We start from the raw sequence: 25,865 nt of genomic DNA on the forward strand, positions 1-25,865 counted from the left end.
AAGTTCAAGTGTCCATTTACACGGAGGCACATTGCACACGAGGTGTGTGTGCACACCAAAAAGGCAGTTTAGCTGGTTGTCTATACCTTTTTCTTAAAAAAAATAAATATAAAAAAACTTCTGAAACAATGCTTCACTACTTTACAATCCCTGAAATAGACATTGCCTTTACTATAGCAACTACTAAACTCTGATCCATCCAGAAATTCGAGATTTCGTGCGTGTGTGAGTGTGTGAGAGTGTGTCTCTGTGTGTGTGTGAATGTGTATACTTTGTAGCACTTGTAGTTCTATGGAAAGATTTTTATCAAATTGAAAGTTTCCCTGTTGCCTACGGAGGGTAAGACAATGTCACCAGCGCTGAAAGTAATGACTTGGATCGGAGTAATGTTTTTTTTTCATGTGTTACTATATTTCCCATTCCTTTCCAGTCCACCCAGTAAGATAAATGCTATTTCAGGGGATATGGTATCTACAGAATTTTCCATTTGGATGTGTTTGTATTTGCTAAGTACAAATCTACATCAATATTGTCACTTGTATATTGTACCAACATATGGCAGGAAAGCCTGGCTGGTCACATCAACTCTTATTTCTCATCTTGGGATAAGAGTTGCCAACTATCTGATATGACTTGAAAAACAAACAGACAAATCTGCATCACTAAAAAAGCTTATGTTTCTTTAAAACATGTCAAATAAATAATTCATATTAACTAAAACCGTACAGCCAAGTCGAATACTTTGCTGATTGCTCTATTTAATTATTGCTAACAAATTCTGAACAGGCTGTTTTCCAGTACACTGTGCTTCTGTGAGTGCGCATTTCCCACTAGTGGGCGCCATTTATCTTCTTATTTCTTCCCTGCACCTCACGGCAAGCCCATTTATAAATACAAAAGCCAGTGAAAGGGAGGAAAAGAAGTGTGCAATAAAAATCAAACTGGACCATAGTGCAGTCCTTAGACAAGGATTTCCTTCTTACTGTTTTGTTTTCTCATTTAAACCCAGCAAGGTATGTGATTTGAGAATAGCATTTCTATTTAAATTCTATTGGAAAATAAATTAATAAACACACTTGTAAAAATATGGCAGACTTCAAAATGCAGTTAAAAGATAAAAAACTCTTTGATTAGAAATAAATAAAATATAAAAATGTCACATTTATTTTACATATACTTTACAAAAAAAAAAACCCAAAAGAGTGCAATGAAGAAATAAAATTAAAACATATGAAAATAAATAAGATCTAATATTTGACTGCATTGCTTTTAATCCAAAGAGTCTATCATAGTTTTTCTTTCCTTTTTATGTCAGCTGGGGGAAAAAAATTAGTGCAATGTTGCAATTGTAAATGCAGTACGGCAACCTACGTGCCTTAGCAGCACAGGAGCCCCTTCCAGATCCGTCTATGTTAACTGCTGTTTGTAATTTCTGTTGCCCGGCAGCGCTGTGGTCCTACACATGGATGCCCTTCACTGCCTGTTTGATACTTTCCAGCAGAGCTTTGCATTCCGGGGAATAGTCCCGTTCCAGATTGCTGTACATGTCTGTGAGTGTATTTACATATGCTTCAAAATTCTGCTCACTGATAGGCCCCTAAATGAAGACAAAACACATTGAACCAATCAGAGTCACTCAGGCTAGGACAAAAGAGGACCGAGTAACAAAGAGTATCAGTGACTCCAGAGTTGTAAAGGGAAGGTAAGGATCCATATGACTGCTGGAGTTTGGGGAGATGGAGAGAGACTGAGTGTGTTGGGATTCATCTGTTCACTCTTCACTCCATTAATGGGATTGCTGTGATTGTCAATATTTTGTGGTCAATTTGGAGCTGCATCAGGTAGATGTCTGGCTACTGAACTGGACCCCTCAAAGCTGCACTACTTCTATGGAGAGGCCACCTCAGCTTCAATTGCACATGCTCAGCGTAACACAGACCTCCTGTCTGCGCAAGGGGAATGTCGGAGAGGCTATGGAGGAAGGCTTTGCTTGAGCCAGGTGGTTCCTTTGACAGCACTGGGCTGGAATTTAAGGCACGTAAGATCTGAGCAAGCTGCTCACTAACCAGGTGGAAATTTTTCCTTTTTCATCCTCAGAGACCTTTTTGGCCATTTTTCCCTTGTGGCATCATTGTAATATAACCTTGTATTTTTCTATCTCTGTTCCAGGTAGCACTTCAGATTCACCAAGTCAAGCTCTGCTTATCTCTTATTCTTTTTGTGTGCTTTGGTAGCTCCTTCGCCTAACGCGGTGCTTCAGAGAGTGGCCGCTTGATCCGTGTAAATTGCACGTGCGCCTGAAGGAAATGCATGACACAGAGGGCATGCTACTAACCATTTCCGGGTGCCTCCGTTTTCCCACCTTTTTGAAAACAATGTGACATGTGCTTTACTTGCTTCACAAAATGCTTGGAAGAAAGGATTTTTAGAAGGTCTAAATACTAGAGCTATAGCGGACGCTATCGTTATTGCTGTTATTTAGAAGGTAGGTATTGCTAAATCTGAAGATTATCTTGCTGTGCTCAGTAAAATACTGAATTATGAGTATTGTCTAACCATGGTTTTCTGCTCCCTTTCAGTTTCGGCCCTTGCTGTGTCATGCGTTTCTTGGAGAGTTTGTAACTGGACCAGGACCCAGGCGGCAGAGTGGATGAAGGCCACACAAAAAAGCCAGGCTCATCTGGCTTTGGAGCCTTGATCAAATTACATGAACTCTGAGCTCTGATTTCCTCAATTACAGAATGGGAAGGCCAAGGCTCAGTCTTTGTTGTCTGTGTGAACATTTAGTGTAATCAGCCCTAAAAATCACCACTAGGTTGCCTTGCATATAGCTCTACAAAGTACAAGTTCTCTTGAATGGTAACGATTCTTTTTATGGCATTTGTGAAGGAAAACATAGTAATGAACACAAATTTCAAGTATGAATTAGACAAATGTTCATAAATAATATAATAATATCCAATAATTTACCTTAATACTGGCCATAAAGTAATAATTTATTGTCCTTTGTGTTCCTTATTATTACATTATCGATTTTTTTTTTTTTGTATTGTCAAGAGACACATTTGGAATTGGGTAAGATGAGGGCTCCATGCTGCAAAATTGGGTAAATCGAGGGATTTATTGCTTTCAGGTAAACCAATCATATTTTTTCATTAAATTGCTGCTTCTTTAAATCATTCATACATAAAATTTGCAGCTTTAAAAAACTTGTTCTAAGGAAATTAAAAGCATTCAACAATGCAGCCTCTCTTCCAAATGTTTGTAATATTTATGAAAATGTGACCGGAACTAATTATCTATGAATTTGAAATAGTTGCCAAAACTCAAATATATGTTTAGATTTTGAAAATAAGGATGACTTGCTCACTTTTTTATTCCGTATGAGAACTTAAGTATGTTCTTCCTACTTAACGCCAAATTAAAAACACTTTTTTTTTTTTTACAGTTCTTGAGTTGGGTGGACGGCACAAATGGCTGTAAACCTTCTAAGCTTTCTATTTGGAAATAAATTTTTAGTAAGGGAGCTTTGGCCTCTGACCTTCGTATTACATTATAAAGCAAGTTTTAAATAAGCCCTCACCTTTAAATGATTCCTGCAATTTCAAAAGCCCTTGGCCTTCATGTAATTTAATGTACGTATCTATCATGGTCCCCGTGAGGGAGCTTGTTACATGTCAGCCGTGACGGAGCGGGCGCCGCACCTGTGCGGCTGCTGACGGGCAGCCCTCGTGGTGACTGCGCTGCGATGGAGCAGCCAAGGCCCTGCCTTGGACTTACCATCTGTGGGAGCTGAATGTCGGCAAGGCTGGAGATGAGGGCTTGGCTCAGGCCCGCCAGCTCCTTCAGCAGGCTCTCATTGTTCTGCTCTATGAGCCTGTTCTCCTCCTCTATGGTCTTTAGGTTGCTCTCCATAGATGTGATCTGAAATGGAAATAACCTGGGAATGTGAGCAGCTGGATTCTGAAGGCATCCGCTGAACCTGACTGCCAAGTAGTGCGTACTCTGCAACTTCCCCTCATAAAACTGCAACCCGCCACATTGTTTTAAGTTTTGGAATCACATTCCCAAGTTTACATCTCTAGCCCAGACTTCTCCCATGAGTTGCAAATTCCACATCTCCACATGGCTACATGGTGGCTATCTCAAGCTCAGCATGTTCAAGAGTGAGCCTTTGCTACTTTCCCCAAACCTGATCCACACGCAGTCCTCACCTCCTCAACTTGAACATCACTCAGGCCTCCGAGGTATCTCTGAAGGCTCTCTGTCTCTCATACTTTAAATCCACTGGGCTCTTCCTTCACAACATCCAAGATGGACACTGTCCTCACCTGCGCTGCTGGCCCCTGGGCCCAGCCACCCAAGGGACTGTGACTGCCTTCTCATAGGTGACCCTGCACCTGGCTTGGCCCCACGCAATCTCTTCTTGGCCTGTCTTCAACACAGCTACCAGTACAAGTCTCTTAAAATGTAAGTCAGATTATAGGTCAAATATGATTGGGTTTAACCATTGGCTCAAAACCCCGTAATGGTTCTACATTCGTTCAGAATAAAAACGACCTGGGTGCTCCATGTGTTACCTCTGGGACTCATCTCCTGTGATTCCCCCCCCCTTGCTCGTTTGCCTGCAGCCGTGCGTACTCTGATCTTTCTCAGAACTCTGAGCCTTCTCAAGATTTAGGGGTCCTGCACTTGTGGTTTTCACTGTTTGAAACACTCGGCCCCCATACCTGTTTGACTGCCTCCCTCAGCTTCTCAAGTCTCTGCCAACATGTGTCCTTCCTGAGGCCAGCCGGCCATCCTATTTTATATTGAAATCTGGCCCTGTGCCCTTGTCCCATCCAGTGTGATTAGTCACTGATGATTCTTTTTTGTTATTATCTGTCTCCCCCTTCTAGACATTAAGCTCTGGGTAAGGAAACCAAACCTGCATTTCAGATGGACTGAAACGTTCTGTCTGAAGCTGCTGTGAGTGAGGACTTCTGAGATCAGTAACCAGAGGCCCCAAAACCCTGAGTTTCAGGATAGGACAGAAGGGGGAAAGAAACTTCTGTCCAGGCTTTGTCTCACTTTTCCTTCTGATTTGTTGCAATATAGTCATTATTAGTGTTTTTTAAAAAAACAAACTCCTAGACTGAACTTTTATTTTCCATTTGGGTAAATCTAGTCAGGGGATGGGGCACATATTACATAGGGGAATACAGAATTGAGAAACTGCTTGGATTTTTCATTAAGAATCTATCCAGAAAAACCTCCAAAATTAAATGTGAAAAGTTGCTCTGTTTATTTGAATTTTGAATAAAACTAACTAATCTCATACCTTCTTGTGACAATTTTTCTAATGCACCATGTGCTCTGCAGGACTCTAGTTACACAGGATGATTGGCTTTATTTGCTTCTAAAGCCTTTAATGCACCCAAGGCAAAAACATAAGTAGCTTTGCCTACAGGTTCCCAATCAATGATGGCCCAGGGTGATCTACCTATCCAAGCTTTACAGTGAGGATGTCATTGAGACATGCTCAGTGTATTCATTGTAAGGTATCAGTTTATTTTTTAACACAACGTTTAAGAGTTTAATGTTTTGCTTCTACTAATGATTGCAATCACTTTAAAGATAACTAATAGCTTTTCTGTTGTGTTATTGTTGTTTTTACCTGAGTCTGAAGTTTCATCATATCTGCTTCAATTTTAAGGTTGGATTCATTTAGTTCCTTTATTTCTTCATCCAAATGCCTAATTTCTTCATCACTCTCTAAACCTACAAAAAATCAGACTATCGGAGTCAAACAGAAAATATGAGACAGTGACAATATGAGTCATTTTATGTTTAAATTTGTGGTTTGCTAAGTGAAAATTAGACTTTAATTTGAAATGTTGAATTTTTACCCAAATCCATATCCAAGAGTCTAAAAAAGTGGGTTAAAGAGTTCCTTTGTAAGAAAAGGGAGTAGAAAAGTAATACCATTTAATGTAGCGCCGTTATGTTCCAGGTATGATGCTAAACATGTCTGCAGATAATTTCTCATTTAAACTTCACTGGACGCTATGGGGCATGTTCCAGTATACCCTTTTCACATATGAAGACACTGAGTCCTAGAGAAGCTAAATGAGGCCACACTCTTCACTGACAGAAGCTGCATAACCTGCCTGTGTCCAGAGTAATAGCAAAGCTAGGAATGAATTCCAGAGCCCATGCACCCTCTCGTACACAGTGTTGAAGAACAGTTATGGCACGAATTATGCTGATTAATTGTATGTTTATTAACTGTGTGGGACCTTATGAACCATCACTGGAGGCAGAGCTGGGGTGCTGGCAGGGGGCTTAGAGTCCAGGGACACAGAATTTGGGTTCCCTATGTAGAGTTGGATAAGGAGAAATGCAATCTAGGAGAAGGAACATGGGCTTCGGAGTTCAAATGCTGGCCTTGACTCTTGTTCTTGAACCTGCACAACTTACTTAATTTCTTTGTGCCCCATTTTCCTCTTCAATAAAATTAGGCATAAAATCTATGTTGTGAGAATTAATGCAGTAAATTATAAAGTGCTGAACGTACAGTAGGGTCTCAATGAATGGGAGTTATTTCCCATCACTATTTTATAGAAGGAATATGAATGCATTTTAAGTATTTTTTTAAAGCTGGGAATGGTAGCTCATATTATTTTTTTTAAAGATTTTATTTATTTATTTGACAGAGAGAGAGACAGCGAGAGCAGGAACACAAGCATGGGGAGTGGGAGAGGGAAAACCAGGCTTCCCGCCAAGCAGGGAGCCTAATGTGGGGCTCCATCCTGGGACCCTGGGATCATGACCTGAGCTGAAGGCAGACGCTTAACAACTGAGCCACCCAGGTGCCCCTGCTAGCTCATATTAAAGAGGACAGAAGCAGGACGTGAGGTGAGTTTAACAGTCCCAAATAACGAATCTGAACCAAAGAGATGACAATTAGGAGGGATAAATGTAAACTTCTGCATTTGGATTTAATAGGATTGAATTCATGACAGCAAGAATGAGGGAATTGACAATTTGTTTGAAAGAGTTCTAGCCTCTCACACTGCCCTGTGGTTACTATTATGGAAAACAGTTCACTGTCCCCTGAAGGTGAACTTCACAGTGCTCTGTGACCCAGCAATTCCACCCCTAAGTACACACCTGAGACAAACGGCTGCAGGTGCACAAGAGGAGGCACCACAAGACGAACACAACACATTCACAAAAGCCCAGCTTGGAAACACACCGCATGCCTGCCAAAGAGCATGGATGACTCTTACCAATAACATGTTAAGAAAAATGTAAGCCCTGACTGTTTACATAAAGCTTGATAAAACAGGTGGCTGTTTTGTGGGTACTTACTGCTTTATTATAAGTAACTAACTACCTAAATTAAGTGGGCTACAGATGCACCAATAAAGACAGTATGTCACGAGATTGACCTAATACAGGGCTCTGAGATTCAATAAAGAAGAAAAGCAAACCAACTAAGATCCAGGTATTTTAGTACCTTGATCAATTTGAATATGAGTCAACGGTGTGACACAGCTCCTAAGAAAACAATAAACAATTACTCAGGACCACACTAATGGCTGTGTAATATCCGGGACATGGGATTTATTCTGAATTGGCTGGCTGTATCTAGGGAATTGCATTGCATTCTGAGCACCAAGTTTTACTAGTTATTATTCTAGAACAGGATCTTTTCTCAGATGAGTGGGATTGAAATACTTGTTTTTGACAACACCAGGGAGCATAGATTATCAATTAAACACGTATTTTGCGTGCTATCAACACTTGAAATTCTTCTGGTTTGAGCAAATGAAAACTTCTTTTAAAAAAAAAAAAAGATTTTATTTAGTTGACAGGGAGACACAGCCAGAGAGGGAACACACAGGGGGAGTGGGAGAGGGAGAAGCAGGCTTCCCGCAGAGCAGGGAGCCCAATGTGGGACTCGATCCCAGGACTCTGGGATCATGACCTGAGCAGAAGGCAGACGCTTAATGACTGAGCCACCCAGGCACCCTGCAAATGAAAACTTCTAATGCTATATTTCTTTGCCAAATTGTTTTTCCTTTTTGTCTCTTTGCAATAAAATTCCACTTCAGAAGATGGTATTTTCTTACATAATATCTGGTGAGGAAGACAATAAGCAAGGAAGCACGGATAAAATATGAAGAGCTATGAAGGAAACAAGCAGGGTGCTTTGAGAACCCTCACTGGGGAAGCCTCTTTTAATCTGAGACTTTACTGATACAGTAAAAAGTCAGGCACATGAAAGGCTTGGGATTGGGTTGGGATGAGCATCTCAGGGGAGGGAGTAGAAAGCACAGAAGCCTGGGATGAGAAAGGAATGGGAATTCTGCTCCCGGGACTGTAAGAAAGCCCTCATGAGAGAGGAAACAGGTCATGGGGGACCTCACAAAGAGCGTGGGTTTATTCTCCGTGCACTGGGAGCCAGTGAAGGATTTTAAGCAGGGAGTTGATGTGATCTGGTTGGCTTCTCAAAAGCATAACTCAGTTCTGGGTAGAGAATGGGGTGAAAGGGAGACAGAGCAGAAACCAGAAGACAGGTGAGGAGATTATCACTGGGGTCCTGGCTCATCTGATGGTCCTTTTCCCCATGGTAGTGGAAGTAAGGGTAATAGAAGTGGACTCAACATAAAAGATTTGGTGGGATTTGCAGTGCTTGTGATGAATGGGAGGAAGCGGATGAGTGAAGGGAGGAATCAAGGAAGACTGTTTCTGCTCAAGCAGCTGGACAACTACTGGTGTTCCGGCGATGAAGCAGAAGCTTCCAGCAGGAAAATCAAAAGTTTAAATTTGGCTGTTAAGTCATGGATGCTTGTGAGAAGACTCTGAGAGCCCAGGTTCTTGGTACTGAGCTCTAGTTAGTATTACATTCCCCTGGCATCCAATGTTAGTGCAGACATTCAAGCCTCTTGATCAAGATGGGGCCATCTGGAAGATGCCTAACAACAAAAGGTACCTGGAAACCTATGGGGAAGGTATGATCATGAGATGAGACCTCAAAAAAGAAACATTGTGTCAGGATCTAACACATAATAGGCACTCCATAAATTCTCAGGCAATTAATGAATAAGTGAACTAACGTTTTCGTTATGATTTCTGGGATTTGGGGAGATATTTTATTTTATTTTATTGGGAGGGTAGGCATTTTAGCCAATCTCTTTGTAATTTTTTTCCATGAATACATTACCTTGTCTATTTCTGTCCATCTATTTATCTGTCAACCTCCTCTCCACACAGTCTTTAAGAGCCTCCTCCAGAGTAGAACTGAGAAGATACCACAGATTTTGAATTTCACACCACACTTGCAAATATGAACCCATTTGATTCTCTTAAGGATCCCAAGAGGCAGATACACTTCTTACCTCATTTTGTGGATGGGAAAACCAAGGCATGAAGAGGTTAAGTAGTAAGCAGTACAGCTGGGATTCAAAACACAAGCTCTCTGGTCCCAGAATATGTTCTCTTAACCATTATAATGCTACCTTTACTCGTGGCTATTTAATCTGCTTTGAAATTATCAATTAAATGTTTGCACTGATGTTCCTTGACAAAAATATACACAATAGAATAGAGAGTAGAAATAGAGTGCTGGGTTAGACTAGCCATGTGTTGTTGACCAAAGAAACCGTATAAACTTTCCACTAAATATTTTAGTGGAACTATTTCAGTGGCCCTGTTCCTTTATAGGGTGTACCTGTTTAAAAGCAAAAGAATATGCTTTCTTTACTCGGTACAAATCTATGCCTAATATACATAATTAGGGATTACATAATTTATAATACTACTTTATATTCTGTATAAGCTTGTAAGGGATGTAAATACTTGTATATAGCAGATATGCTCAACTTATAAGGGGCTTTAAATAGAGTTCTATCCAGAAAAGAATAATGTATCACAATATTTACAGCATGGTACTTTGCCACATGGAAAGAACTAGAAGGATCTACTAAATACAAGAACATATACATAGGTCAACCACTATAACTTTTATTTATATCACAAAGAACAGAAAGGCAAGTATTTACTCATGTACAGATGTTCTAATTTTATTATCAAGGACCAGTAATGGTCTTTAAAAAATTAGCATGGCAATTTAATTATGGCAAGGAGGGAGAACTAAAGATCGATTCTTCTAAAATAAATGTAAACATTTTTGGTGTCGACCTTCCATGTTTTAACTGGTTTGTACATGTTATGTAATCCAACCAATTGCCTGAATGATTTGTACCTATTTTAACTTAATATAGCACACCAAGAAGTTTAAAGTCATGTGCACTTTATAGTTTATTGCAGTTTGATTTCTTTTTAGGATCTGGGGAATGTGGGGTTATACTTGTTTTATAAATCATCCAGGGAAACATGCCCGTGTCCAAGCTTTAAGGTAGGGGACTATGGGGATGGCACATCGTTAGAGAAGACCTCAAATGACTTTAGGTCCTCCCTGACCCTCCACTGACCACTGACTTGAACTCAGGTGGATTTTTCTTCACACACAAGTCATTGTAGGTTCTCAGGCTTCAGATAAGCATCAGCCCCTAGCTTCTTAGATTATGAAAACGTGTAATTTTCCAGTTTCCTGGCCCATTTAGAATAAATACACTTCAGACACTTGTCAATGAGTTCCAGCCATCTTGCTGCTGCTCCACGTCCTTTGAAAGCTCAGCTGAAGATGCTCAAGTTAAAAAGCACCCTTCAAAGGATGTGTGTGCAGTCCAGCTGCTCCCAGGTTACTATAACCATCTACTAGGGGGTTTGAGCAACCCAGTGGAGCTGTGTGCACCTGGCTCACATCTCACTGGCACTCTGCAAAGCTTCACTGTAATTTGCTGTAGTGCCGACAGCTTACTGTCTTGATCTTATCTTTATTAGGAACAGTCTGTGATTTCTATTATATTTACTGTTAAAGGTGTTGCTGGTGTTCTTATGATGAAAACTCATAGGAAATATTTTCTTCATGCACTCACTTCCAGAGAAAGTTTTGCTTTGAATTTACTCAATGACAGTGTGATTCTCATAGTGATTATATTCTCCTTTTACTTTGGCATCTAAAAAGCTGAGAGTCAAATCTGAGATCCCTTTTTACCCACTGGGAAATGGGTACATTCCTGCTATTATCCTCAGGCTTGATCCACCTTGCTTTCTTATCTTTGATCTCCTTTTGTCTCATTTTTTTGAATTAACTTCTAGGTAGCTTTTTCTAAATGTAGCATTGCACTCCCCATCATTTAACTATTGCTTGAAAGGTGACATATAAATAAATAAATAAATATTAAATTGTGCCAGTTTCACAGAAAATGTGCTAAAAGGCAGTTGAGAAGTGGGCAGTATTTCCAATGAAAACATCTGGAGTAAGCACTTTTACTGAGCATCTAAATGTTGGAAAGAATGTCCAGCAGAGTCCCTAACCTCCCGAGGTTTTATTCCTCCTCCACAGGCAAATTGACCCCCCTCACCTCTTAGTGGTGGCCCCATGAGGGAGAGCAGACCCCTAAGGGGCCACTTTAGATAATGCATCTGACAGATGAAAGCCTCAGAAGGGAAATAGTAGGAAGCTCAAAAGTGCTTCCCTCGCTCAGATACTGCATATCTTCTTTTTAAAAAAAAATCATAGGCAAATTAAAAAGATTGGGCAATGCTTTCAAAGAAATAAGGTAAAAACAGTTACTCCATTCCAGTTATGTGCCAAAGACACCATCAAATCAATCTCCAAAGCAAAACAATGCTTTGGTATTGTTTCTAGACGCTTTAGAATGATGATCTAAGGAAACAACATGTGCCTGAGATGATATTGATGAGAAATCTTAGGAAAAGCACTCAAGAATCAAAGGAAAATTGGAGGATCCAAAGATAGAGCTCAGAAACTGCATCTATTAACTTCTATAAGGCATTGACACTAGGGAAATATAGATATAAATTTAAATCATCCAGATTCATCATAAAAATATTTTCAGGATGGAACAAAATTTAAGGAGTCAAAGACAGAAGCCAAAAACTGTATTTCTTGAAATTTGATAGAAGGTTTACACCAGGAAACCCCCCTCCCCAACACACACACATGCTCATGCAAAAGCTGTCATTTTGAGGACCGAAGGACAAAAGTTCAGCCGGTGTGTCTTAATCCTTCGAATAGCAATGCTTGATTTTCTGTGTTAGAGATACTTATGAAAAAGGAAAGAAAAAAACCCAAGAAATTGTTTTTTAGATGAAGTTATAGTTTTAGTTCAAATTCAAGGAAAGCATCCGTCTTGTATATTAAAATTGCACTTCCCATATAGAGAATAATTAGGCATGCGAACGCTTTGGGGAGCTACGGCTGAGACCTTGGTGGGGATGGCAGCCTCTAGCCCTGTGATCTTTTGTTTTGTTTTGTTTTGTTTTAAAGATATTATTTATTTATTTGACACAGAGAGAGCGAGAGAGAGAGACAGCAAGCACAAGCAGGGGGAATGGCAGGCAGGGGAGAAGCAGTCTCCCCACTGAGCAAGGAGCCTGATGCGGGGCTCGATCCCAGGACCCCAGGATCATGACCTGAGCTGAAGGCAGCTGCCCTGTGATCTTACCGCCTGTTGCTTTGAGCTTGATGGTCATTAGTTCTTCTGAGACCTTGCCCTTTTTGATGGCTTGTGCATTTAGAGGACATCCAGATAAGCTGTAAGGATAGAAATTATACCAATGTGTGAAATACATATTACTTCTTTTTTTAACACATGTTACTTCTTTCAAAAATTAAAGTTTTGTATTCACCACTTACTAGGTCTTTGCCTACTAATTACGTTATAATCTGCAGTCTCTTTGTAGAAATAACACGTAATATTTATGAACATGAAAGCCAAGGCCCTCAGATAATGTAATTATGTTTTGTGTTTTTGGTCTTTAAATCAAAATTCAAATAGCTATTGCTGATACTATCATATAATTAATTTTGTTAAAATGTTACTATTCTGCATTCATACAATGCCTTTTTTTAGGAGTGGTTACTTTGTTTTCTGTAAACGCAAAATGGTACATATACATTACAATTAAGAATTGTTCCAAATTAGTCAAAATTCCATGAATAATAAAGCAGAATCTAGTTCTTCCTGTTTTTTACGTACTGTAGTCTGGTCTTTACAGAATGACTCAAATTAATACAAACCCAAAATAACATGACCCCAAATAATACAAGCCCAAAATAATAAAAATAAACAGGTATATTGCATACCATTTGGGCGTGGGGACATTTCTAATTTATTCTCTAACTTTTAAAACATTATTTTTTATTAAAAAAAAATCTCTACTCTGAAAGGAACCACTATAAATATATTCAGATGCGCTCTCTGTGGGCGGTGTATTGTATTGCAGCGGGGTTTACATCTTTTCCTTAATCTCTGTATTCTTCAGCTGTGCTTCCTTTCTTTAATGTCATCTGTTTTATTTAAATTGCACCAAAATGATAATGACAACACTGAACAAAACTTGTTTGCTGTAGTACATGATGAGATGATTTTGTTGTTCTAAGCAACCATTCATTCTTTTGCAATTTTGTTGTATTTTTGGAGATACAATTTTCAAATAATGTTAAAAATTGTCACAATCAGCCACTTAGAATATTTTTTCCCACAGAAATTTGGTTGCAATTCATGTACGAAATAATCATTTTCAATTCAAACATTAGGACACTTGGCAAAGTGAAAAGAAATATTTCTAAAGAATGGCTGTTAATAAATGTTTGCTACATGAATATGTTTTTTTTTAAGATTTATTTATTTATTTCAGTGGGGGGAGGGGCAGAGGCAGAGGCAGAGGGAGAGAGAGAATCCCAAGCTGACTCCCTGCTGAGCATGGAGCCAGATGTGGGGCCTGATCTCATGACCCTGAGATCATGACCTGAGCTGAAACCAAGAGTCAGTCGCTTAACCAACTGTGCCACCCAGGCGCTCCATGAATGTATTTTTAAGCGAATTCAAAGTTATTCTATATGAAGATTATATGAAATCTAAAAAATAATAGATATGTAATGCTACATAGAAAAAGAAGGCTATGTGGTTTGCCAAAATTTGATAAATTATGAAATATTTAACACAGGAAAAGAAAATAATGAAAAAGCACAATGAGAACAATGAACCGGATTTTCCTATTTTGTAAGCTTCACTGTAAAGTGTGGCCTATATAAGCTTCATTATCTTTTCTCTTTTTCTGAAAAGTTTGCCCAAGTCTGTCTTATTTTATGTCACGTATTGTGCTCTCAGAAAACGGTCATGAACAGAATTAATATTTAGTTGGTAAGCTGGATTTTAAAGGTGACCTGTAGTGGGGCGCCTGGGTGGCTCAGTTGGTTAAGTATCCAACTCTTGACTTCAGATCAGATCATGATCTCAGGGTTGTGGGATCGAGCCCCACATGGGCTCCACACTCAGTGGGGAGCCTGCTTGGGATTCTCTCTCTCCCTCTCCTACTCCCTCTTCTCCCCCGCCCCCCCCATCCCCCCAACATCCACTTTCTCTCAAATAAAGCAAAAAAATCTTAAAAAAAAAAAAGTAACCTGTAGTAAGTCCACTTGTCACATAATGGTAGTGGCTATTAATATCTCAGCAGACCTTCCCGACTCTGTCCTCTAAACAATCAGCTTTATTCCAACAACAAGGCAATAAATGTCCAGTTGTAACACAGTGGTGAGGAGAGTTAAGGAAGTGTGCACAGCTGTGTGACTTAGAACCTAAGGATATAGTTAAGTTATGAAAGTGAGGGTATGGTTTCACAATGTCACTCAATAGTTTATATCTTCTAATGTAGTTACATCTTCCAGGGTATAAAACAAATCTTAAATTTAAAAAAAATGGGATGGGAAAATATTATAAAAAGTCATTTTTCCTTTTGAGGATGGCCACATCCTCCATGGGGCTTCAATCTGCTGCTTAAGAAAAGGTGGAGGTTGGCTGGGCTGTCACTGTCAAGGTTTGGGCTCTGTATTGCAAAGGCAGGAAAAAATGTCTTTTATGCTTTTGACCAATTTGCAATTTTATCTCATATCATGGCAATTTTAAACCGTATCTTCATCTGCCTTGTTAAAGTGAAATAGCGGATGATACAATTTACATGGACATCACTGTTTATATTAAAAACATCAAAAAAACCTCAAAAAATGATAGTTATGGCACAGCACTAAATGAGGTCTATTTGTCATAGAAGTTCTAGTCCTAAGCTACAACATCCATCTTGTGTGTGTGTGTGTTTGTGTGTGTGTCTGTGTGTCGATGTGTTTTAATATAAAAGCATTTGTCTTCTCAGACTGCTATTTTTTCAAAGTAGAAGTTTGTCATGCAAGACTTAAAGCACGGTTTTAAAATAATTAGTCTGTAAATATTATGCTGAGGTAAATGCATGGATCAGATTGTTCTCAACCATCCTCTAAGGTAAGTTTTGTAATTATTCCCATTTTGCTGCATGTTAGAGTGAGAAAAATTACAAAATTGACCTTACAGGGAATGGCTGGGGAAAGACTGTGAGGCCAGCACACAGAAAGATCCACTGAACACCAAGGATGAAATTGATACGGTGCTCACAACAGGGGCTCTGCTGTCCCAACGCTGTGTGGAAGGGCAATTCCTGAACTTCCCTGTGCTTGTCCTCTTCTGTCAAAGGAGGATAATTGTACTACCTCAGTAGCTCACAGGGTTTTGTAAAGGATTAAAGGAATAAACCACCTAAGGTACTTAGAACAGTGCTCTCTACTGGAACAGAGCGTGCCCTGAATAGATGTTAGCTATTGTGAGGGATGGGAAAGAGTACCAAACAACCTCGGGGATTTGAGGGGCAAAATGCAGAATTATATAAAAGTGTATCACAGGTCAAATCATGCTATTTTAGCATAAGTCATTCCTACTTTAATGAATTATTAATGAATTATTGCATGTATACACATATGTTAATATAATTTTTATGAACGGGAAAGGAAATAGTCTGGGTCAGACACCATTATGTGCCAGGCTATAAGCTAGGCACTCTATTACATTATTTCATTACAGTCTATATATAGCAGAGAGAAGCATTCCACCTTAAAGAGAATACCCCAAAGTAAATTCAGTCTCTTAAATCTTTCAAGTAGCAAGAGAACTCTCTAGTGAAGAACAGTGAAATCTGAATTATTCACTTGTTTTAACATGTAATTATTTTCTTTCTCCTAGAGGATAATATCTTGGCATTAATGTTGAAGCCTAATTTTTGAACTCATAATTTTCTTTTTATTATGAAACAGGTAATATGTACCTAGATACATACAGTGTGTATTTGCAGTTTAAAGAATACTCTCAAGGTGAATACCTTTTACCTTCAAACATGAACATGTTTGAAGCTCCCTGTGCCTTCAACAGTTGCCTCTCTTGCCCCCAGACATATAACCATTGCCTTGAATTGTAGGTTAACGATTCCCTAGCTTTTTAAATGCAATATTGCTACTTGTTTTTAACTTTCTGGAAACAGAAGCATGCCACCCACAATTTCTTCCACTCAGCACTGTGTTCTAAAATCAGCCCAGGACACATCTTCATTGTCACCGGTGTGTGGCAGCCCCTTGTATGCAGATACCACGGTCTACTTGGGTGCTTGACTTAGTGGGCACGTGGGTTGTTCCCAGTCTGGGCTTCGCAGAACAAGGCTACCACAGACATTCTCAGACATGTCTCTGGGCTGCAGGGTGCAGGAGACTCTCTGAGGCATCAGCCTAACAGCTCAGGGTCTGGGTGGCTGGGCATGTCCATTTGCTCTTTTTCAACTGGACTCCTTGAAGGCACTTTGCTTCCTGAAGTGGCTCTACCAATTAATTACTCTTCCACCGCGAGTCAGAGCCCCTGTTGCTTCCTATCCTCACCAAGCCTTAGTGTCATCATTTAAAATTTCATGATTTTTAAAGATAATTCTGTTGTTGCTGACTGAGGGATGTGCTCACCATAGTACAGCATTAACATTTTATTATCAGTGTTAACATGGATATTACTCCACGATAAGGAAGTCAAGCTACTGTGCAGTTAATATGCCATTAGGCACACTTGATTTGTGACTGTCGCTCCCAAATATGAAATGAGATTCAAACTCAGAATAAAACAATGTTAGCTATTGTGAACATGACCATGCATTTGAAAATCAAAAAATAAACCACTTAAGAAAATGTAGGTTTTGGGGCGCCTAGGTGGCTCAGTCATTAAGCGTCTGCCTTCGGCTCAGGTCATGATCCCAGGGTCCTGGGATAGAGCCCCGCATCGGGCTCCCTGCTAGGCGGGAAGCCTGCTTCTCCCTCTCCCACTCCCCCTGCTTGCGTTCCGTCTCTCGCTGTGTGTCTCTTTGTCAAATAAATAAATAAAATCTTAAAAAAAAAAGGTAGGTTTTCTCGATTAGCAGATGCAGCTTTATATCCACTTAAAACAGCAATTCCTGGAAGGCTTAATTTTCTGATACCATTGACATGTATCTTTAAAACCAAACAAAATATAGAATGCCCCAGCTTTGCTCAGTTTGCATACTGCTCATAAGCAAAGCATCAGGGCTCACTAAAGCTTCATTGGATTTTAAATCCGCATCACGTACAGGGGCCAGAGGACTAGAAAGGTCCTCCTTGATTGGAGAAGTGTATAGTGAATCTTCTTGCGCCTTTTCTTTAGGTAGAATATGAACCAAAAAGCTGGACTGAGATCAGTGTTCCCAACAAGGGACTCCATTGAAATCCACGACACTCAGTGATAAAGGAATTAAGTCATTGTGGAACTATAAAGGGTTTTCTAAATCTCTCTCATCCTGTCGTATACTTAGTAGTCACTGTGTCATTCTCTTTCTGGCTGCTGGGGATGAGTCACATCTCCCCAGCAGCAAAATAACTACAATTTGGCCTGAAATTGAGCCAGTTCACAAGAGGGAGGGACATAAATATGTAAAGAGAAAGTTTACAATTACACTACATAATAGAGTAAATATCACCACTTGAAATTGAAGTGAACCATTAAAAGACTAAACCATTAAAAAATAGCAGCATAAGCAAATTTGAGAATACAAAAAAAAATGCAGTTTCTACAGCACTTAAAAACTATGTAGCAAATTTTCAGAAACAGAGGAAATAGCATTTTTCATTCTTCAAAGGAGTCAAACATCTATCTGGCAAGACTCACTGCACCATCTAAAGTGCTATGATTAATGAACTCAAGGAGGGATTCCCCCTTCAACCCAAAGCATTGAGGTGACACACAATCACAACAACAACAACACAACAAAAGGCAGAAAACAAATGTTACCTTCTGTGGGTGACAAAAACATTATTTACATGGCCCAGCCCATTGCAGCCCGGCAAGGGACAGTGTGGTAGTTCTTGTTTGTTCAGTTTCCAGGAGAGGGGGGCCCCATTGAGAGGATTCTCCTTCTGTCTCTTGGCAGCCAGGGGACAGCCAGAAGCTGTGCGGTGGGACGTGTATTTACCTGATATGTGACCTTGGCCGTCACACCCTATCACAGGACATCTAGAGAGATACAGCAGAGACATTACCAGCTGGGAGACCCTAGATAACTCACATGAAGCGCTATAAGTAGGTGAATAAGAAGGCAGTGGCAATTCCATACGATACAGATGGCAAGTGGTGGAATTAAAGGGTTTTTTAAAATGCCACTACAACCAGCGAAACAGCGTTGTATTAGCAGAAATAGTGGTCCACAGGCCTGACCGAAGCAAGGTTTGCTTCCGTGCAAACCCACTGGAATCTGCACTGCAAACCCACTGGGCACAGAGAGTTACTGTCCCATTTTCTAGGTCGGGAAAATGAGGCTTATAGAGCTTAGGTAACTTGCCACCCATTTTACAAGAAGTGGAGTCAAGTCCACACCCACACTTTTTGGCTCTAGAGTCAACCACATAAGCTGCTCTGTGCTGCCTCCAACCAAAGACCACGGGTGTAAAATGTTAACTGCTTTGCCCTACATTACACAGCGCATTGCCCATAGCACCAGAATGTTGGTTTTTAAATGTCTCAACAATGCATTTAGAAATGTTGTAGAGCACGAAATTTAAGATAAGATTTCAGGTTTTGGGGGGAAATGCTGCCATATTTGTCATGCTTGTACTTCCACCATGCTGTTTTCTTTTAAACAATTGGAAAAAGTATGAACTTACTTTTTTTTTTTTTTTGCATTATCAAAGTACTGTGTACACATAGCTAGGAATAAGATAATTTTCTCAAGCTCTTAAACCCTCTGACTGCTGCTTCAAGGGTCCTTGCGTCTAATAGAGTGCCTCCCCCAACCTCAATCAATGCTCAGTTGCATCCCAACCAACATCCCGCCCATTTGACCAGCAAACTACGTCTGGCCACCCTTCAACTGCCACACCTTAACTACCACACTCACTTGAGTTCAGGGTCTTCTTTTTCTTCCTTTGTAGGAGTCATTTTGACACTGCCTTTCCTGGCACGAGGGCAGCCGGACAAACTAAACATGCAGACAACAAGGAACAAAATCAAACCGTGTGATCTCACTGGCCATTGCTATGGACATTCTGATTCCCTGCTTCAGAAACGAAATCACTCTTACCTTCTGTGGGAAGCATAGTTTCCAGTCACGTGCCCTGAACCATCACACCCTGGGGTTGGACACCTGGAAAACGGAGTGCACGGGCCGCATGGTTGTAGTGGAGGGAGGGGGATCGCGACACATTCAAATAGAATGAAACACAATGAGTTGCTTTCTGTGGGATTCTTTTTCCTTAAATATAATGAATTTTTGGCTAGGAATACATTTTTAAAGAAAATGTTAAGGTACGTATCTCCTGGGTGATGCTTAGCAGACAATGTGTTAGCTTTTATCCTACCTTCTTTTTTTCTTTTTTTTAAACTTTATTTTGGAAGGAACCTGTAATTCGGCCCACAACCTACTGCTGGCCTTCTGTCTACATCATGCAAAGTTTTGCTTTTTTGCTTAAGAAAAAAAGTTTTCCAAATTGTTTTTGTACATAATTTATTTTCTCTGATTTGCTCCACTACCACAATAACCCATTAAATTCAGATGAACAAGAGTGGTATGTGTGACATGCTCCAGAGACTTGGCACATTAATATAATTGCCAAAGAACCTAAGTCGTTTGCAGCTGGTCTGTTCTGCCTCGTGGCCCAACTTCAATGGCCTTTTGGAAAATCTACCCATAGCTATTATAACAATCAACCACTAAATTTGGAATGAAAAGGGGAAAAGAGGAAGGGGAATCCAATTCTACTTGGAATGCTGAGTAGGAATAGGCTTCAAAATACACTTGAAAGTAAAAACTGAATATCTAAAGAAGAGGTCAATAAATGTCTTTTTCTTTTTTTATAGAAAAAAACTAAAGATGTTACTTATCAGATGGCTGTATAAAACATGTAAATACTGAATATTGCTATAGAACTTCTCAATCTACATGTTTTCAATGTGTTATCAACACTTTTTTCCTATAAATAGTGTTTAGAGAAACTACTTAAGAGAACCAATAGCTATTATTAAGGTACAGAAATGTACAAGTTTAGAACAATTGAGTAAGATTGAATAATAAATACTGAGTAAGTAAGGTAGTAAGTCCGATTAAGAATGCCTGGCACTCCTCTATTTTCAATCTGTCAGTCATGTCTCAACCTAATATTCTTACATTTCAGTCTAGAAAAATGGCAATCTATAGCATGATTTCTAGAATCTATACTGACACAATCAAATGTACATTATTATTTCTCATATTGAATATGAGAAAAGTTGCGTATTTCATAGTTCCCTTTACTATTTCTGGTATTAACATTCCCAAGTTTTATATCTGCTTAATATCACATTCACATCTTCTTTCATAAATTCATTCTTTGTAATTTTTAAGGAAAGAATTTTTACTTGTGATTTAGACATCAAATGTTGATTCTACTACTTATACAAATATTGTTTTATCATTAGACTTAGTAACCCTCATTTTTCTTAAGATTATTATTGCAGATAAGTTTCATTAATTTTGTTTAAAGTTATTGCTTATCTTTTCTAAATTTATGCCCTATTATATTTTAAAGGGCATAAGGTAGATTATGACTTTTTATTATTCTATATGTAATATAACAAGATGCAGGGGGAAAAAAACAAGTGAGAAATTTGGAATAAAAGAAGAGAAGAATAGGAAAAATAAAATCATAACTAAAAATTAATAAACATGTGGCTTTGAGATCCTAGGTTGAAATGAGCCAAAATTGTGTCTAGGTCCTGGAATTGAAAGACAGGCATATGATTCAAAATTCCCATAAGGTAAAATATTATGCAGTTTACTTAAGATTAGATGATGAAAGTGCTTTGCCACACCTTCATAGGTCTGATTTAGTGTATAAATCTGAAATCAGCAGAAAAAAGTATTATGTTTAACTATTCTATTGTTACTTTAAAAAATATTATAAAAGAAAAAAAATCCCCAAAGCAAGCAAATGAACTAAATTAAGTTACAATGAGTTGTTTTTAGTCATTTGGACTTTGTGGTGAAAGAATGTATTGGTTATAATTTAGTCAGTCATGATTTACTACTTGTTAGTGAAAACCCACATGGGTCTTGAATGAGGGGAGTCCTAACACAGTGAATGAAGAGCTAGGAGGTCATGATTCTAATACTTACTTAAGCTCCTGAGAGTTAGCAGCCATGAGGGATTTAAGAGTCTTATCTGCTAAAGGACATCCAGAAACACTAAAGAGGGATGAGAAGAACAAAAACAAAACACACAACCCTGACATATACAGATCCAACTCAAACGGCATCTTGAGTTTGTGAACATATGCTGAATTTACTGGTGACTGGGGATTGGGAAAAATATAACTAGGTTTGAATCGGGCTTTGCTACTCTAACCACTGTCGGCTTGTGGACACCTCAATTATTTCTCATAGACTCAGGTTTGCTATTTTATCAAATAAAGGGCTTTAACCCAATAAGACTCTCCAACTCTAGAATTCAGTAATACAATGATTACTGATTCGGAGTCCATTTCCATTGCACACCAAGGGGTGGTGGCTTAAAGGTCTAAACCGGTGCCCAAAGGGAAAGCAAATCGCATCAATGAAGAAGGGAAGTGGAAAGATTAAATACAGCTTTTTTTGCAGTGTTTAGCACCTTGACCTGGTATATGCCCAGGGAAGAGGCTGCCACATTCCACAAGGTGAATGGTCAACCCAGGTCACTCTACTATCTTACCTTGGTTTCACTTGAGTCCTAAAGCTAGACAGAACCAAAGCCCTGACATAAACTTTAGCTTTTGGTTTATAACCTGCACAATAGGATCAGGACATTATTTTTAGCCCAAAATCATGATTTCTATACCATATACATAAAAAGCCAGAAGATTTAACTTAGCTTTACTTCTGGAAAACAAAACAAAACAAAACAAAACAAAACAAAACAAAACAAAACCCCAACTAACTCAGTCTTCAATTCTGGATCCAGATAATATCTTCCTAGAATGGGTGAGAATAAGTATTTATGTTAGAATAAGATGTTGTAGGTTGTAAGATACCTGCGATGGGAAGCATAGTTTCCTGTGACGTGGCCACTTCCATCACATCCTGGCGTTGGGCAGCTGAGTCAATAAAAAATACAGTGTTGAAGTCAAGTGGTTTTCACAGATTCATTTGCTCTGTCTATAGGTTATGAGGTAGCTTCTCTTTTCAAGATCAGTTAGCACAGTACGGGACACACAGGAGCTAGTGAACTAAGGAATTGTGTTATCTAGGAACCAGGAGACTAGCTAGAATAATACTGGCATGATCTGAAGGTATTAGTTTTCACCATCACATTAATTCTCTGACTCAAATCATGAGGAAAGTCATGCTGAAATATATGCCCTAGCAATGTTGTGAGTCAACAACCAATGATGTTTTATCTCTTTGGAAATATAAATGTTATAAACCCACGCTTTATAATGAGAGTGGCTCCTAGGAATATGGGCACCAATCATATAACAGATTTCAGAAAAGAATTTTTGTGAGTTTGAGGGTTTTTTTTAAGTAGACTCCATGCCCGGTGTGGAGCCCAATGCCCAGCATGGAGCCCAACGTGGGGCTTGAACTCACAACCCTGAGATCAAGACCTGAGCTGAGACCAAGAGTCGGCTGCTTAACCAACTGAGCCACTCAGGCGCCCCAAGGATTTTTGTGAGTTCTTAAGAAAAGGTCATCATAGTAACTTCATATACATTTTAGAAACTGCCTGAAAAAGAAAATCTTTGAAAATACTACATAGCCCGGAAAGGGAAACTGACATTTTAGGTGGGAAAGTTGCTGACAATACAGAAACCTATAAGAAATTTAGTTATTAAAGCTTGGGATCAATTTTATCCAAAGCTTGAAACCATCATAGACAATTGCTAATTAACCACCAAAGCAGTAGGCTCTCCAGGCCATCTGCCAAAGACCAGAGTCTGTATTGATGCATTCCATTGTATTTCAGAAGCTGGTCATCTTCTGTGCATCTTATGTGTCTTTTAAAAATAATGTAAGAGGATTTTCTTCCATAGTTAATAGGTTCCTTGGTTTCTCAGTCGTTTATTTTCCTCTGATGCTGCTAGAAAGTCACTCATTTGGAGTAAGCAGATTGACCCCAGCCTACTCAGTGCTATTTGTGATGGTGTTAATCAGAGGAAAAATCAGTTACGTCATTCAGGCTTCTGGTTTTCTCTGACATGCTGCCTAAAGTGAAGGCTTATCCATATGTGTAGAGTACAGAGTTTACCCCTCTGAAGGGACATTTAGAGATAGACTGCCAACATTCAAGATTTTCTTAAATGTCACCTTCTTAGTTTTCTGTTTTGTTTTGTTTTCCTGTGAGCTATTTTCTAATCATCTTCAGGTAATCTAAAGAAACTATAAGAGTTAGAACATTTCCATCTCTCAGAGAGAGGTTTGATTTTCAGGGCTCAATTCAAGCTGAATTGCCTAGCTCTTCCCCTACCACTTTCCCTAGATGGGATATCAGAAAGGAAAATGTGGAAGCTATATAAACATGTAAACAAGAAAAGGGGAAAAAAAAGAACAATGATTAACATTTGAGCTCAGTTATCTTGTAAGTGCCATTCACCCACTAAATGGAGAAACAATCTTTTCTGAACACTACAACTGGAATATTCAGAGCGTGAGAGATGTGTTGTAATTACCTGGGAATCCCCACTTTAGAAATACATGGCCACCTGGTGTGCAAAAACAGCACTGCGTTTATTTTATTTTATTTTTAAATTTTATTTCTATTTTTTAATTATTTCTATCAATACTGCCAGGAGAAGCAAAGAAGTGCCAATGAGTTTTAAACCAGTCAGCTATAAATTAGGGAGTAAAATAGTAAAGTATGCATTTAATTAGCTGCTAATTACTTTTTCTAAGTTTGGTGGTATAAAGAGGTTAAGGAATAAAGAAAGGATTGGAGATGGTGTTGTTGGAAAAGCTTTTGTTTCAGATTCTGATAGCTGGCTTAAATTACAAACCATCAATGAAAAATCTTATCCAATAACATGTGCCCATACCAGTTGGGTGAAACAATCTGGGTAGGTTTGCAAATGGAAGTATTAACACTTAGAGGGGCGCGTGGGTGGCTTTGTAGGTTAAGCATCTGCCTTCAGCTCAGGTGGTGAGCTCAGGATCCTGGGATCTCAGGGTCCTGGGATCTAGCCCTGTGTCAGGCTCCCTGCTCATGGGGAGTCTGCTTCCCCCTTTCCTGCCCCTCCCCTTCCCCCCTGCTCATGCTCTCTCTCTCAAATAAATAAATTTTAAAAATCTTAGAAAAGAAAGTATTAACACTTAGAGAAAGGAAATGAGCCTGTTCCTTCAGTAAGTGGCCCTCAAACTCTAAGGAAATTTATTCTAATCAATGACATTAAAAAACTCTATTTTGCCAACAGTTTCTGGTAATCAATTAAGGTACATTTATCTGTTAGAAACAAAAAGTACCAAAAGACTCCAGCCCAAAACTGCTAGAACTCATACAGGAATTCAGTAAAGTGGCAGGATATGAAATCAGTGGCATTTCTATACACCGACAACAAGACAGAAGAAAGAGAAATTAAGGAGTCGATCCCATTTACAATTGCATCCAAAACCATAAGATAACTAGGAATAAATCTAACCAAAGACGCAAAGAATCTGTTCTCAGAAAACTATAAAATACTCATGAAAGAAATTGAGGAAGACACAAAGAAATGGAAAAACGTTCCATGCTCATGGGATTGGAAAAACAAATATTGTGAAGATGTCAATGCTACCTAGAGCAATCTACACATTTAATGCAATCCCCATCAAAATACCATCCACTTGTTTCAAAGAAATGGAACAAATAATCCTAAAATTTGTATGGAACCAGAAAAGACCCCGAATAGCCAGAGGAATGTTGAAAAAGAAAAGCAAAGCTGGTGGCATCACAATTCCGGACTTCAAGCTCTATTACAAAGCTGTCATCATCAAGACAGTATGGTACTGGCACAAAAACAGACACATAGATCAATGGAACAGAATAGAGAGCCCAGAAATGGACCCTCAACTCTATGGTCAACTCATCTTCGACAAAGCAGGAAAGAATGTCCAATGGAAAAAAGACAGTCTCTTTTTTTTTTTTAATTTTTTTATTGTTATGTTAATCCCTGTACATTACATCATTAGTTTTAGATATAGTGTTCCATGATTCATTGTTTGTGCATAACACCCAGTGCTCCATGCAGAACGTGCCCTCCTCAATACCCATCACCAGGCCAACCCATCCTCCCACCCCCCTCCCCTCTAGAACTCTCAGTTTGTTTTTCAGAGTCCATCGTCTCTCATGGTTCTTCTCCCCCTCCGATTTCCCCCCCTTCATTCTTCCCCTCCTGCTACAT

At 39.2% G+C, this 25,865-nt stretch overlaps 1 protein-coding gene across 7 annotated transcripts in view; it reads right to left on the reverse strand.

Annotated features, from left to right (window-relative positions):
- Window positions 1-1,203: 1,203 nt before the first annotated feature.
- Window positions 1,204-25,865, reverse strand: part of ST18 (ST18 C2H2C-type zinc finger transcription factor) — a 110,344-nt gene continuing 85,682 nt past the window's right edge. For all 7 annotated transcript variants that reach the window (XM_032421624.1, XM_032421626.1, XM_032421623.1 and 4 more), the window contains 9 exons: window positions 22,527-22,589; window positions 21,637-21,705; window positions 19,567-19,629; window positions 19,384-19,464; window positions 18,282-18,503; window positions 12,585-12,673; window positions 5,657-5,760; window positions 3,781-3,924; window positions 1,204-1,597 (listed from right to left, as the gene is read on the reverse strand). In XM_032421624.1, the coding sequence (XP_032277515.1) occupies window positions 1,457-1,597; window positions 3,781-3,924; window positions 5,657-5,760; window positions 12,585-12,673; window positions 18,282-18,503; window positions 19,384-19,464; window positions 19,567-19,629; window positions 21,637-21,705; window positions 22,527-22,589 (976 nt within the window). In that variant the 3' untranslated portion in view covers window positions 1,204-1,456. The remainder of the gene's footprint in view (window positions 1,598-3,780; window positions 3,925-5,656; window positions 5,761-12,584; window positions 12,674-18,281; window positions 18,504-19,383; window positions 19,465-19,566; window positions 19,630-21,636; window positions 21,706-22,526; window positions 22,590-25,865) is intronic.

Source organism: Phoca vitulina, unplaced genomic scaffold, assembly GCF_004348235.1.
Source record: "Phoca vitulina isolate PV1807 unplaced genomic scaffold, GSC_HSeal_1.0 scaffold25, whole genome shotgun sequence".
Lineage (NCBI taxonomy): Eukaryota > Metazoa > Chordata > Mammalia > Carnivora > Phocidae > Phoca > Phoca vitulina.